Here is a 14370-nt window from a genome sequence, read left to right on the forward strand (position 1 = left end):
AGTGCACTCTCTGTCTCTCCCTCTCACGCTCACACATTCACACCCTATCTATCTAACTCTCTCTCTCACACACACACACACACGCTCAAGGATAGTTGGTTTTGGCAGTCAGTGTACTTATATGTAGCCTGCAGCGCTGTGGCTTGACAGAAATCTCAGTTTATACCTCATTTGGAACTCTGACAGACGAGCACTTAAGAGGTGATGTTGACGCGAATCACCTCTACTGTCATTCAGGGAGCATACATAGGCTATCTATCATTCTCTGCCTTATCTTGGCGGAAACCCCAACCCAACATAAACTGTCCTTCATCACTTCATACAATTAGCTATGCTCTGGCGTAGCCTACTGTAACATTTATAGCCAAACACTGACAAAAGACTTAAATGAATCACATTTCCAAAGTTTTGGTCTATTCATTGGAAGTATGCCCCTTCATGTGACTGATCCACTGTGTTCTCCCTCCCTGTGACTGACCCTAAACTAAACATCAGGCAACACCTCATGTTGCCCAGGCCCTTATCTCAAAGCTGGAGATACTGAGCTGACAGCCAACAGCACTAACAGAGCAAGAATGACAGGCAACAGTCTTCCCAGAACTGATAACGATTGTTAAAATAGAAACCAGCTGGTGCTGGATGGACCGTTGGCCTAATGACACATTGTATTACATAAAAATTACATTTAAAACGTACAGTAATGACTCATGGGATAACGCTTTAAACAAGAGAGTTGTAGAGTCGTTAGCGTCTAAAAGTTCATTCTTTTGTTAATGAGGTTTTGTGAAATAAATATTTATCCTTCGTCCTAACATTCATTAATTTGATAAAATAAGCACTGCAGAAGAATACACCGGTGTAATGTTTATTTATCAATAATGTATCCTTATTCATTCTATCAAGACAAGTAGATTGGGCCTACATGTAACAAAGTCAAACGCTGTCTAATTGCAAGATTTTCAGACAGCAAATTAGAAATTGTGGTTCAATTATTTCACAGGACTTGCGTAGGCCTACATGGTGTTAGATGAGTTTAGTTTTTTTTTTAACGTTACTGAATTAACCTTCCTGCATCTGAGACATCTTGTTAATTTAGCCTATACAGCCAAGTCACTGAATACATAGTTTTTTTAAAACGGCTTCAGAGTTTGCCTAAACTGCCTGGTTCCTATCCACCGCGTTTTCAACTCACCGTTCGTAGAAACTGAATTTCATCCTCTACCTCTCCCGGTTCGGTCATGCTGAAGTGCTTCGCCTTGCTAGAGCGAACAGGTAATAGTTGTTTTGAACTGGCGACAGGTGCAGGCTACTTGTGCGCATGTAGGCATCAGCCTCACAGTAGGCTATGCTATGCTGCGCCACTCTGCGGTCAAAGCAAGTACTGAGTGTGGTGAAGTTATAAAATGTCCCAATGTGCCGTCTGCATTTCAGGGCTGGGAACCTCAACATTTCTTGGTCACGTATTCCTTCCTGTAGTCTATCTAACAAACAAATGTGAATTCCACGAGGTGTTAATTTTGGAGCAACTGAATGCTAAACTGTTATTACCGTTTTAGAAGAAAAGCTATTTTTCACTTTCTGGCTGGCCTGGGCATATCCTGCTAAATCTATTTTCTTACTTCGATTGACCCGGGCCTTCAGAAGTGAGGAAACATACCTGCAGACCAGTCTGTTGTGATGAGTTTACCAATTGGTTTATGTCAACTAGAAATCCTGCTTTAGTTCTTGGAGCAGAGTGTGGATCAGCTTTAATCTACTAAATTAGAGTGAATCTCTTTCAGTCCAGCCAGCTAACCCCACTGAATAGAGCCTTTACTTAATGTGTTTAGTCGAGCACTGCTGTCTGTACATAGCTGTTAAAGTTATCTTGAAATTTGGTATCTCAGATTATTCTCCATCTCCATCAGAATACAGAGTATTGCAAACCGCACACGTAATTAGATTTTTAAATCTCTGATTCCTGGTTTAAAGGCACCCAGTGCAACATTAGGGCATCAAAATTGAAATATTCTGGATAAGACAATCTTTATGATCTTTACTTCACCATATTAGCACATTTGCATCATTATTTGATACTTTGGGCGTTAAAAAGAGCGCTAAAACTAGTGGCGTTCGCTGGATGCTATTAACATGTTTAAGAGTCTTGGCTCATTTCGTGCCACGCAGAGGTTCTGAACCCAAACTAGCAAGCTAAATACCTAAAAGTCATGCAAACACCACCAATAGCCCAGCTGACACTGATAGAAGCTTGCCAACACACTAACTTTAGTCTTTTGGCAGTATAGCTGACAACGTCATGCTGTGAAGCTTTTTTCCCATTTTTGCAAGTCCAGCCCGTCATACAGAACTACATATCTTGGTTGGCTAATGGGAAAGACACAGGTGTTTATCTGTCCTTCACAGGACCATATGCTATCAAAATGAATTTGAGGATGGTACCAAAACTAGTTGTCTATAAAACCATAGCCTACCTCAAAAAGTGTCAAATTGTTGCATAGAGTTACTTTAGGTAACCTTATGGTTATGGTTATGACATTATGGCTGTCGAGTCAAAGGATTTGATTTCCAGTAAGAAAAAGTCATAGCATAAGGGCTTTATTGGATAAAAGGCGATAGGAAGGAAAAAGTACAAATGTTTGTTATGATGGTCTCATGATGGCATTACTCTTGCTAATAGATAGGGTGGGGGTGACAAATGTGCAGTTTACAGAGTGAACTACCCAGGATGCATTTCCTAAAACTCTTATCTTAAATACATTTCCTTTAAAATGTATGTTGGTTTTTTTAACAGCTGCTTTATGCAATATGGTAACATTTAAATGACACAGGATATCAATAGCAGCTTCATAATTACACATAAAATAAAACCAAATAGTTCAGAGCAGTTCTTGATTTTTAAAAGCACTGCCATTGTCTAGTTTAACAGACAGACTGAAGGAAAAAACTAAACAATTTGTCTTCCTAAATTGTTGTAAAACACACTTACTGCCGAAACATACGCTTCAGCTAACCAGTTCCAGAAAGCAAGATTCCAATGCTACTGAATTAGCCCAAACATGAGTAATAATTTGGTATTCATTCTAAGGTTTAGAGTTGGCACAGGAGTGTTGTAGAACAGTGAATATGTTGCATAGTGGATCTTTGACATGAAGCTGCGTACAAGAAGCCAAATGTGTGTAAATAAGTAAAGACTAAATGCAATTAATATATTATGGACACTCTGGAGATGCTAGCAGATTCACCACAATGGTTTACAGACAATTTACATCAGGACATATGTGTTTGAGTTCTGTGAAATTCTAGTTTATATATTTCTGTTGTCCTAAAAGGCAGATACAGATACAGAACTGCTGTTAGGGAGGCATTTTCCATCATAACATGTAATCCCCTGGTGTATACTGTCAAATTGTCAAACGCTTTTCAGAACACAAAATTATCTAGCAACTCATTACATTTAAACTGAGGTGCATGCAAGACTTCCACATTCTGAGATACATTCATTTAGATGCATCTTCTGCAAAAGATCTAAGATGATCTCAGAGGCACTGGGTGGTGATTTGTGAAAATGAATCTTTGTTTGTACTGTATGAGTTCAAAGAGCATAATCTACTACTCTGTATGCATAGATCAGTTCTATCAAGGTGTGTCCTCCAGAGTAATGTAATATAAAAAAAACATAGCTATTACTCTACTGAGATGTAAAGATGACTATGTTTCATAGGCCTAGGGAAATGAGATTAACCTGGGTACTGCACACAAATTATATGCATAACTTCAATCCGTAGTAATAACACAGTGGATAATAATGAGAATTAAAGTAAACTATTCATGAACCTAGGTGCATCTGCTATTTCAGATAACGTAGTCAAATGCTGACAGGCCTCTAAAGGGAAGAGGAGCATTTATGGGGCTGGAAGGGGCTGATAGGGACAGGGTGAAGGAGTTAAAGGTGCCAGAGGTTAAAGGTCACTCTCTCCATAGAGGGCAGTGGAGAAGGCAGTGTAGTCGAGGGCACCGGGGACCCCACCCGACCCCCCGTAGGGGGGCATCCTCATGATGCAGTACTCTGCCTGGTCAGGGGGCAACTCCCTCCGCAGCTCGTCCAGCAGGATGTAAGGCTGTGTGGGGGCCCAAAAAGAAGGTAAGTGTTTACTTTCTGCCTAATTAAAAAAAACTGTAAATGTAGATGTAAATGTAAAAGTATTTTAGAACACACCTTGTCAGCAGCCAGGATCCTGAAGGACGCCACAACCTGCTCAGCTGTATCAGTGTCAGCCGTCTCTCTGGTCATGAAGTCAATGAAGGATTGGAAGGACACCAGCCCCAAGGCATTGGGGTCCACCAGCATCATGATCCGAGCAAACTCCACCTCACCCTGGACAGGGTTCAAAGTCAGAAGATAGGGAAACGATGAAGGAGAGTAGTGTTAAGATTTAATTATGGCAGTGATTCAGCACTACTTAAAGTAACAGCACACACTGTTTTACTGGTCTGATCCTACCAAGTCATAGCCCATAGAGATCAAGCAGGCTCTAAAGTCATCAGTGTCCATGGCACCATTCTTCTTCTATAGGGGGAGAGGCAGGGGATCAAGAGGGGAGTGGGATAGGGGAAGGAAACAGGAAATAGGGGTGGAGATAAGATGTCCAGTGGGAGAGGAAGCCAGGTGGAGGAGGAAGTGGCACCTAACACATACACAGGACGCACATACACAAATGCACATACATAGGACGCACATACACAAATGCACAGACACAGGACGCACATACACACAGACACAAAAAAGAGGAAAGACACTCTTTAGCAGGTTTTTCTTGGAGGTCTACACTCCAGCACTAAACAGCACCAACACACTGGGACTGACACAGATTAGGCTGGGATCAGTAGCGGTGAGTACCTGTTTCTCATTTCCCACGTGACCCAGGCTGATGAGACAGGCTTTAAACTCATCAGGACGCAGTCTACCACGCTCCTTCTGAGGCCAAGTGACACATGCACACACATTTGATGAGCAGATAATGAAATGCACTTAACTACCAACTAGATAAAAGCACCAGGAGGGAGTGCAGATGTGCCTCTAGCACATGATTGATAAATGTCTAATATTTTCTCAGCTAAAAACAAATGCGTTAAATAAACATAATTGATGTTCTATCATTGTGACTCCAAATCTAAAGCACACATTTTTAAAGTCCATTTTTTAATTTAAATAATTACCATTCTGTCCTTGTGTGGCTTCTGGTGGCATGAAAAAAATTAGAGTAATATATCATGCATTATATGCAGTTACATCCGAATTGGTTAAGGTTTCAATACTGTTTTTAGTCTAGTTAGTACAAAGGTGATGAAGCTGTCTTTTAGTAAAGGACCCAACTGAGTGGGGTGCAGGTCTGAGACCTGGCCATGAACACTGAGTGGGGTGCAGGTCTGAGACCTGGCCATGAACACTGAGTGGGGTGCAGGTCTGAGGGCTGGCCATGAACACTGAGTGGGGTGCAGGTCTGAGGGCTGGCCCATGAACACTGAGTGGGGTGCAGGTCTGAGACCTGTCCATGAACACTGAGTGGGGTGCAGGTCTTAGGGCTGGCCCATGAACACTGAGTGGGGTGCAGGTCTGAGGGCTGGCCATGAACACTGAGTGGGGTGCAGGTCTGAGGGCTGGCCCATGAACACTGAGTGGGGTGCAGGTCTGAGACCTGTCCATGAACACTGAGTGGGGTGCAGGTCTGAGGGCTGGCCCATGAACACTGAGTGGGGTGCAGGTCTGAGGGCTGGCCATGAACACTGAGTGGGGTGCAGGTCTGAGACCTGGCCATGAACACTGAGTGGGGTGCAGGTCTGAGGGCTGGCCATGAACACTGTACCCGGTCAAAGTGGTTGAAGGAGGAGCGGAACTCATGCATCTGTTCTTGGCTGATGCCCTTGGCGTCTCGGGTCAGGATCTGAGTCTCGATCTCGTTAATGGTGCGAGCAACAGTGGTGAGGAGCAGCTCCCAGCCCACCCGAATGTGCTGTGGTTACCAAGGAGACAAAGAGAAAACATTCAGGTCATTGACTGAAGCTGCAAACATTAACCTCCTGCAATCATACGTTCCCTTTATTGTGTTCGTAACTGTGACACTGCTCAAGTTTTCTATTATGCTTATGTTTACTTGTTTTATTTCATTTTTATTTTATTATAATAGTTTGTTTCTACTATGTTGGCACTCTGAGATTATTTTGAATGAAGAGTGTGTTACAAATAAAATGCAATATTATTAAGGGTTTACATGGTTTCTGTTCACAGTGTACCTCCATTGTATAGTTGGTGTGCTTGTTGTCAAAGATCAGGGACTCTTGGATGAGTTGGTGGTCTCCCTCCAGCTTGTCGACGTTGGGCTTGTATGTGACGATAACATGCTCTATCTGCTTCAGCTGGGTCATCTGGTCCTCCAGAGTACCAACCATCTCCAGTGCACAGCGGCCAATTTCCTAAATGAAACACAGAAATATACCAAAGTTGGCCTCCTGGTCCTCACTGACAACTCTTTACTTGATGAGTGCATGAACATGGATGGCCACACACAGCTAATGTTATTTTCTATTATGCAGTGACATATGTTTGACATCGCAGTGATAGTAATATTACAGTTGTATTACAAATGACAGTTGTTCGACTTTGTTTTACACTCTACTACATTACTGTGAGACATAGTACAGCTTAGGAGTTTAAAAGTTTTAGACCTCCATCCGGGTTTGGATCCAGGGTCCAATCAGGTTAGCCTGGGCAGCAAACTGCCGTCTCAGCCTCTCGTTGGCATGCTGCCTGGCCAGCTCCTCCTGAAGAGAGCCGTCTCTCTGAGGAACAAGCTTCTTAACCTACAACAGCAGACACACACACGTGTGATTCTCCATTCATCTGAACCCCTCTGTCATTGAGGTGAAGTAATGTTGGTGCCAGAGGCAAGCTGCCTTCGAGGGAATCCCTGACCTTGTCCCACTTGGCCATGAGCTCCTCGGTGGTGATGGAGCTGTACGGGTTGGTGAGGTTGGCACGCACGCTGTAGCTCTGGCAGATTTTATGCACTTCGTTCTGGATGCCCAGGATGGCCTGTCTCTCTCCATCTGCCTCAGGTAGAGTAGCTTTAAACTGCTCATGGGCGGCAATCAGGGTCTGTCACCAGTGGGGAGGAGAGGAGAGAAGGTTGAGAAAGGAGATAATACATAGCCACGCAAGTAGTAATTATGTCTTATTTGTGTATGAGTGTGTGTATGCGTATACTGTATGTATGTATGTGTATGTGTGTGTGTGTATGTGTGTCGTATATATGTGTGTGTGTGTGTGTGTGTGTATGTAGTATATATATGTGTGTGTGTGTGTGTGGTCACCTGGACTTCTTCGATGGTATGCACAATAAACATGTCCTGCAGGTCCTCCATGGCTCCCTCCATCCAGTTGTTAAATGGAGCTGATCTCTTAGCATACTCCAGAAACAGCTGGTCCACTGTCTCCAGAAGCTTCTCTGTCCTCTGGACCACAGCAGAACAGAACACCACAACAATCAGGTGGATATCAGTTGGATACAATGGTAAGCAATCTCTCTCTCCTTTTATCCTTCTCTCTCTCTCTATTTCACTCTGACACAAACACACATGGAGACACATATGCACACACACAAACACACAAAGACAAACATACACACACTTGTTCGCTCTCCTCTCACCTCCAGAGCCTCCCGCCTCTTCTGGGTGAGAGTGCCCAGCTGGTCCCATAAATCACAGATGCTCTGACACCTCTGATTGACAGCAGCAACATCATGGTAATCCAGCTCACTAAAGAGATAGACCAATCAGACGTTATTATTATCCACCACTGCGTGCCTCTGTCCCTGTCAGTCATCATTGAGTAAAATCATTAGAAGGGGAACCATAACTTGCTGATTGCCTGTTTATCTCATTTGGGTTTGAAGAAAAACTACTTAGCATTCTTCCTCTTCAAAAGCTGATACTCGCGCACTTAATTAGGAAGTGCAGTCACGGACAAAATGGATGATAAGTGAGGATTTGTCCACTTCAGAACTGACACGCATTATGTCTAACAACTGCAGAAGGTTAAGGAGTCGGAGCACCAATAATGGGCTAGATACGTTTTATTGAATATCACTGCGTAGAAAAGTGCCAGTATTTAAACAATAGATCATGAGTGGGCTAGAGGTTTTGCAATTCATCACTTGGTGGCAAAGAGTACTGTTGTAACATACCGTACATTTAAATCACAGTAAGGGACATTTATTACCAGCATTTGTGGAAAAATATTGACATGATACGTTCAATATACTGGTTGTGACAAACAAAAACACTCATCCACACGTAGGGCCATGTAAAAAGCAACACACCCCAGGCCTCTGAAGTGATAAAAGAGGCATTAGAGGAATGTCAGGAATTGTGTCTGTTGGGCCTGTACTGTATATGAGGGAGGAGGGGAAAGGTCAGATGGCACAGGCCTGAAGGGCAGAGGACTGATAACAAGAGCTCGGGGGACACTTGTTAATGTCTATTTATGGCAGCAGAGGAGCCCATCACATGACGAAGAGCAGGCCTCTCTTCAGTGAGAAACTTCACATTTGGCTATAATACGACCACATGCTTCGCGTGTTAATAGAGAACACGGAACAGATGCTTTATGAGCGAAGCCGCTAGCTTCTGAGAAATGAAAGTGGGGGATCTGGAACGAATTATGAAAGTTCATAGAGCCATATCACAATTCTCATGGCCTCTTCACCTGGTGTGCATACTGTTATGAACACAATAGGGTTTTATGAACTCCAGATGGTAGAGGCAATTCAATGTCTCCAACAGCATGTCTCTCTCTGATTGTACCCTCTTGTTCTTATGTTAAATAGTGTGCGAGATGGAAAGGAGTCAACAAAGACTGACACATGCTTTCCTCCTGAGACATTGCAAATGTTTTAAGAAAGGGCCAAAGGGAGTTATGGGTAATGTAGTACTTCAGCTCCTGTGCGATGGCAGCGATCTGCTCCACTCTGTCCTGATGGGCTGCCAGGTCACTCTCAAATGCCTCATGTTTCCGTAGCATCGCCCTCAGCTCAGTCAGAGTAGCCGATTCATAATCCTTACTGGTCAGAATCTCCTCTTTACCTACATTACACACAAACACAGAGAGAGAGAGAGACATGAATGATGAATTGAAGCCCAGAAGCATATTAAGAGCTGGGGTAAGTATACACACTCACCACTGGCCCAGGTCTCATGTGTGGTGGCCTTTTGGCGGAATTTCTCCGCCAGGTGGTCCAGACGTTCCAGGCGACGGATCTCAGTCAGCAGCCACTCCTCATATCCCTTCTCTGCTCCTTCCAGGCCCTGCCAAGCACTGGCAATATCCTACAGATAGACACACACACACACACACACACAAACTTTTGTATTAATATCTTTGTGTACCTAGTAGGACTTTCATGTCTCTGCATTCTAACAGTTCAAGTAATACAGCATGAAATTGTGAAAACACGTCTGTGTTTTGTTAATTTAATGGCCCTCTCCAGAGACCCGCTCACCGACACCATCTTGCCCTCGGAAGGCATGAATGCGGGGCGGTTGCTGATGCGCAGCTTGGTCTGCAGCGTGTTGAAGTTGATCTCCAGCTGGCACTTCTCCTGCACTTTGGGGGGCTTGTGGAGCCTGCGGTAGTCCCTGAAGTCCTCCAGCTTCCTCTGCATCTCAGCCATGGTCTTCTCAGGCGCCCGGTTCTCAAGCCACGGGGTGGTGCGTCGGATCCACTCCAGCAGCTGGCACAAAGACAGGAAAGATGGAGACCATTTCAAATGTTTCTATTTAAGATATTTAAGATAAAGTATTTATAGTTATTCAAGTATGATTATACTGTATAACCAATTAAACAAACTTCTGTATCGTTACTGAATTTACTATTCAAACTGACCTCACTGGCCAGTCTCTCATATTCCTCCATTAACTTCTCATTCTCCTGATTGACACCCAGAACTTTGCAGATCCTGTTAGCAGCCGTCTCAGCCTGAGGAGCAAGGAGAAAACACTGATGTGACAGCAGATGGCGGGGGTGACCAAATATCTTAAATGTAATACATTTCTAGTCCAAGTATCAAAATTAGCCAGTCATAGCTAATATAGCATATAACTTTGAAGACAGTTAACAACTCAGTTAACAACTGTGTACCTGCTCTGCACCAGCAAAGGCATGGTAGAAGCAGGACACATAGGTCATAATAGCTCTCTCATCAGGCTTAGGGGTGTTCACAATGTCTAGGGAAGGAAGAGAAGAGGGAAGAGGGGATGTTTGAGGAAGGGGATGAAGCAAGAACTAATGCACAAGAAAGGACACAGTAGCCACCAGGAGGTGCTAGAGAGAAAGGGATTGGAAATAGGAATAAACCAGCAGTGGGACTAGAGGGAGGCTGCTAATACAGACTCTATTGGGACATTTCAGGTCAGACATGGTAAAGGATTAAGGTAACTATATAATAGCCAATAATGTATATATAATAATAATATATAACCTATATATCAAATAATAACCCTTATTGTGGCACTGTTTTTGAATCCATAGTTGATAACATCAACTGTCATTACATGCAATGCCACTGACTACCAATATCCTATATCTTTTAGATTAATAAACTTATCTAAACCGGTTTGTTTCAGCCTGGTAAGAAACAATCGTTTAGGTCAAATATTTAAGATTTTCAAATGAACTACAACTGAAAAGAGGATGGGTTCTACTAAACATCCTTTCAACACATCCTCCAACTAGAACTCAATCTATTCATAAATAATCAGTGCAGTTTGGGGGGAGGTCAAAGGTTGAGGATAACTAATCCTAAAAGGTCAAAGGTCAGGTCACTGAAAACGTCCACTAACACTGCTGGCAGCTAGACTGTCCCTCACAACTCCAAGGGATCTATGGTACCTTCTGAGCCCCTGCAAACGTGTGATAGTAACTGGAAATATAGGTCATGACTGTCCTCTCATCTGGTCTGGCAGAGCTCACTAAGTCTGAGAGGCAAGAGCAGGGGCATCCGTTTAAAGTCAGACGCACTTTTTTTATTCAATGAGTTATAAAAGCAAACCTATGGGGGATAAACTTCATTACCAAAGCGATCCATTCCAAGAGATAACAATGAATATTTCGCCGTCATAATTCCCAGTTATTGCAATATGGTAATGAGCTTTAATCTGATTAAAGAGAAAATGAAATGCTTTTGTGTCTATGTCTTTTGAATGTAAATGAAGTTAATATGAAAAAGACCATCTGATGCAATTACCCTCTGCGTCCAGCATTTTGGGGATGTCCAGGTGTTTCTCTGCAATGTCGAAGGCAAGGTTCAGGTTTCCCATAGGGTCATCCTGAACACAGAATTGAGAGTCAGATGAGAGTGACACAAAAGAATAAAACTGAAACTAATATAGAAGCACAATCATGCAGGGTTCACAGGAGGCACACTGTGATGTGCAGGATCTATTAGTAGAGGGAATACAAATGGGGAAATTGGGCAGATGTGATATCTCCAAAGCCATAGGTTACAGGTCATTCGTTAACCTTAGGGGACCATACAATATTCGTACATATACACCTCAAAACCATTCTCTTCAAACATCACATAAAACCGTGACACTGAGAGTACAATACTCCACTATGCAAAGACCACATGACTGTGGCATAGTCCGACAGTCTGACTCTGAGAATTAGTATTGTGTGGTCAGATTAAGTGGAGCTTTAAGATGTGGTCTAGAATAGGTCACTAGTGAGGCTGAAAGCACTTTTGGACCGACAGGACATAGCTGCTCCTCACGGGGAGCAGAGCTCCAGTGCTCTTCTATGAGTCAGGGTCTTTAGAGGGGCACAGAGATCATGCAGTTGGTATTCTCCTGTGGCTGCTCCACTGACACCCGCAGCGAAAAGCCATCTTGCAGGACAATGGCAGCTGCGTGGGGATCCAGACGACCCAGGGGTGTAGTACGTGTGCTACTTAAACAGACTCTCCGCCCGGGCTGAAATGGCAGGATTACCGCGGGCAAGCTCACCTGGAGCCAAAGAGGACAGCTGAGAGCGATGCAACTTCCCGACAATGTTTGTGTGTGTGTGTGAGAGAGAGGGAGAGAGAGAGACAGAGAGAGAGAGAGGAAGGAAGGAGGGAGGGTGCAGACAGAGAGCATGATGAACTGATTGACCTGGCATCACTAATTAAAAAGATCCTTTGCCATTACATACAGCAGGCTCTCCTTCTCCTAGCTCTAGTTATATACATGATGGTCTACAGTATGTGCATGTATGTATGTGTCTGTAAATATCCCATCATCCAAAGCTGTAAACCTTAGGAGTTTAGTGTTTCCACTAGCTTTGGCTGTTCTACTGTTCATTTATTATCAGAAATAACACAAACTGAACAGGGATATAGGAACACAGGGAGAGGTATCTCCCAAAACAGCTAGAGTAATCCAGGCATTTCTTACAAAAATGTGTCATTCCCACAATCTATTCTGATAAATGCCATTGACTGCTTGGACTTTGGGAATTCCCAATACCGTAGGACCACTTCTCTCCATAATGAAGGTGAAATGGACACAAGAAGGTAATCTTTTCACAATGTTTGTGTATTTGAATCTCTACTGCATTTGGTGAAATTTAAAAACCTAATGCTAAATGCTATCCTACAACACCAGCACAATTATTGCTACAAACAGCACATTTCACCAACACAGCTCATAAGTCTACTTACGCACCAATGATCTATCTAAAGTAAGATTTCTCTACTACATGAAGCAACACTTCCTGCAAGTATTTGTTCAGGCCCAGTATTTTAAGCTTTTTATTTGAACTGACATTTGACCCATTCAGCGCCAGAGAGAACTTATTTATTAAATCAGTGCCCTGGAACAAATACCATTGGGAGATACTGTCACTGCATGTTAAAAACCTCACAAACAACTACATTGGCCTTATGCTACCTTGAGGTTGTAAAAGTGAAGAAGATCTGGTCTGTGTCTGTGAATGAGCGCACAGAAGGCCAGGCCATCCTTCCAGCTGACCCCAGATCAGCAAGGGTGACCAGGCAAAAAGCGTAACAATGTACGAAATAAAAGGGAAAGGAAACACGTATTTTAGTAGGATATTTCATGTCTAGGGGTGACTAAGCATACTGTGTTGTTAATGCAGGGGCCACACTGAAAAGCCAGAGGCAGATCCGCATAAAGCCTTCAGCTAGAGGTTCAAGCACATGCTAAATCGGCACCAATCATCAAGCTTGGTGATTCATTTCACAAGCCTTGAGACCGATTCTGCACATGATAAAAACCTCCTTGGCTAAAGACTTCACCGTATCCAGCCCTTGTCTGGGGTTAATGTCTGGGTCACACTGTTGACCTTGTTGAGTTTGGAGTAATCGATGAGGTCAGGCCGATGCCGGTGGATCAGGGCACAGAATGCCAGCCCATCCTTCCAGCTTCACCGACGGCAACAGAGACACAGGAGCACGGTGACATTCACGGGTCAATTATTACATGGAATCAGAGCATGACCCCTACATTCATATGGAGGCTGATTCATTTGTTATTCAAATCACCTAAGAATATAAGTAATCTTTAAAATAATTATCTAGCTGGCTCAAAATAAAATAAAATCAATCCTCAAAAGCAACTCACCTGACATGGAAGTTCTGGACATTGACATTCCTGTAAGGGGCAGTCTTTCTTTGGCACCACAGAAGAAGCCCCTCCTTGGCAGAGGTTTCTGAAGAAGAAGAGAAGGCCAGCACAGCACATAATATTACACTGTGGTCCAGATTAGGATGCCAGCACAGCACACAATATTACACTGTGATGTCCCCTACTGTGAAAGGGATCATCTGACTTTGCCAGATTTCTTTTCCTTTTATACATACCTCTGTTGTGTTAGTGTGCCTTTAATACTCGACTCTGTGGTTTCATACACACCCCTGTGATCTTAGTGTGCTGTTTACCTTCAACTGAGATGTCTTGAATGGCAAAGCGGAGGATGATGGTCCAAATCATTCCAAGAGTCATCTTTACATTCCCATCCGTAATTTCTGAATGAGTAAAGAACAAGACGTTCATATTTCATATTATGTGGCAAACGAGCTATCCCTTATATGTACAGTAAAACATTCTACCTTCTGCTCCAATAGAGACAAGCTTCACTCCTTTGCTGGTGATGAAGTCTAAAGCTTTGTTTACATTGGCTATCTTGTGGAAACGCATCTTTCCTCTGTCTGGCTTAGGTAACCTTTCACCTGTAACACAAATTCAAAATATGAATCTATGAAAAAACTACTACTAAAAAAACTGAAGATTATTTAATTATTTAAATATCATGCTGGC

The 14370-nt window shown here is 43.1% G+C and overlaps 2 protein-coding genes across 5 annotated transcripts in view; both read right to left on the reverse strand.

The window, feature by feature from the left end:
• ryr2b (ryanodine receptor 2b (cardiac)) overlaps nt 1–1240 on the reverse strand; it is a gene marked incomplete at both ends in the record, with an annotated part of 56955 nt that extends 55715 nt beyond the window's left edge. Inside the window, one exon of the mRNA XM_080848615.1 lies at nt 1193–1240. Coding sequence (XP_080704741.1) covers nt 1193–1240 — 48 coding nt within the window. The remainder of the gene's footprint in view (nt 1–1192) is intronic.
• Nucleotides 1241–3959: 2719 nt separating this feature from the next.
• actn2b (actinin, alpha 2b) overlaps nt 3960–14370 on the reverse strand; it is a gene marked incomplete at both ends in the record, with an annotated part of 14554 nt that continues 4143 nt past the window's right edge. The window contains 20 exons of one of the 4 annotated variants that reach the window (XM_080848617.1): nt 3960–4118; nt 4217–4375; nt 4502–4567; nt 4898–4975; nt 5865–6011; nt 6292–6471; nt 6724–6858; nt 6971–7153; nt 7369–7509; nt 7704–7812; nt 8988–9138; nt 9234–9381; nt 9555–9785; nt 9938–10030; nt 10193–10278; nt 11298–11379; nt 13397–13475; nt 13675–13762; nt 13992–14078; nt 14163–14282. In XM_080848617.1, the coding sequence (XP_080704743.1) occupies nt 3960–4118; nt 4217–4375; nt 4502–4567; nt 4898–4975; nt 5865–6011; nt 6292–6471; nt 6724–6858; nt 6971–7153; nt 7369–7509; nt 7704–7812; nt 8988–9138; nt 9234–9381; nt 9555–9785; nt 9938–10030; nt 10193–10278; nt 11298–11379; nt 13397–13475; nt 13675–13762; nt 13992–14078; nt 14163–14282 (2522 nt within the window). The remainder of the gene's footprint in view (nt 4119–4216; nt 4376–4501; nt 4568–4897; nt 4976–5864; nt 6012–6291; nt 6472–6723; nt 6859–6970; nt 7154–7368; nt 7510–7703; nt 7813–8987; nt 9139–9233; nt 9382–9554; nt 9786–9937; nt 10031–10192; nt 10279–11297; nt 11380–13396; nt 13476–13674; nt 13763–13991; nt 14079–14162; nt 14283–14370) is intronic. The other 3 variants (XM_080848616.1, XM_080848618.1, XM_080848619.1) reach the window with 3 other exon arrangements.

This window comes from Sprattus sprattus, assembly GCF_963457725.1.
Source record: "Sprattus sprattus genome assembly, chromosome: 12".
Taxonomy (NCBI): Eukaryota; Metazoa; Chordata; class Actinopteri; order Clupeiformes; family Clupeidae; genus Sprattus; species Sprattus sprattus.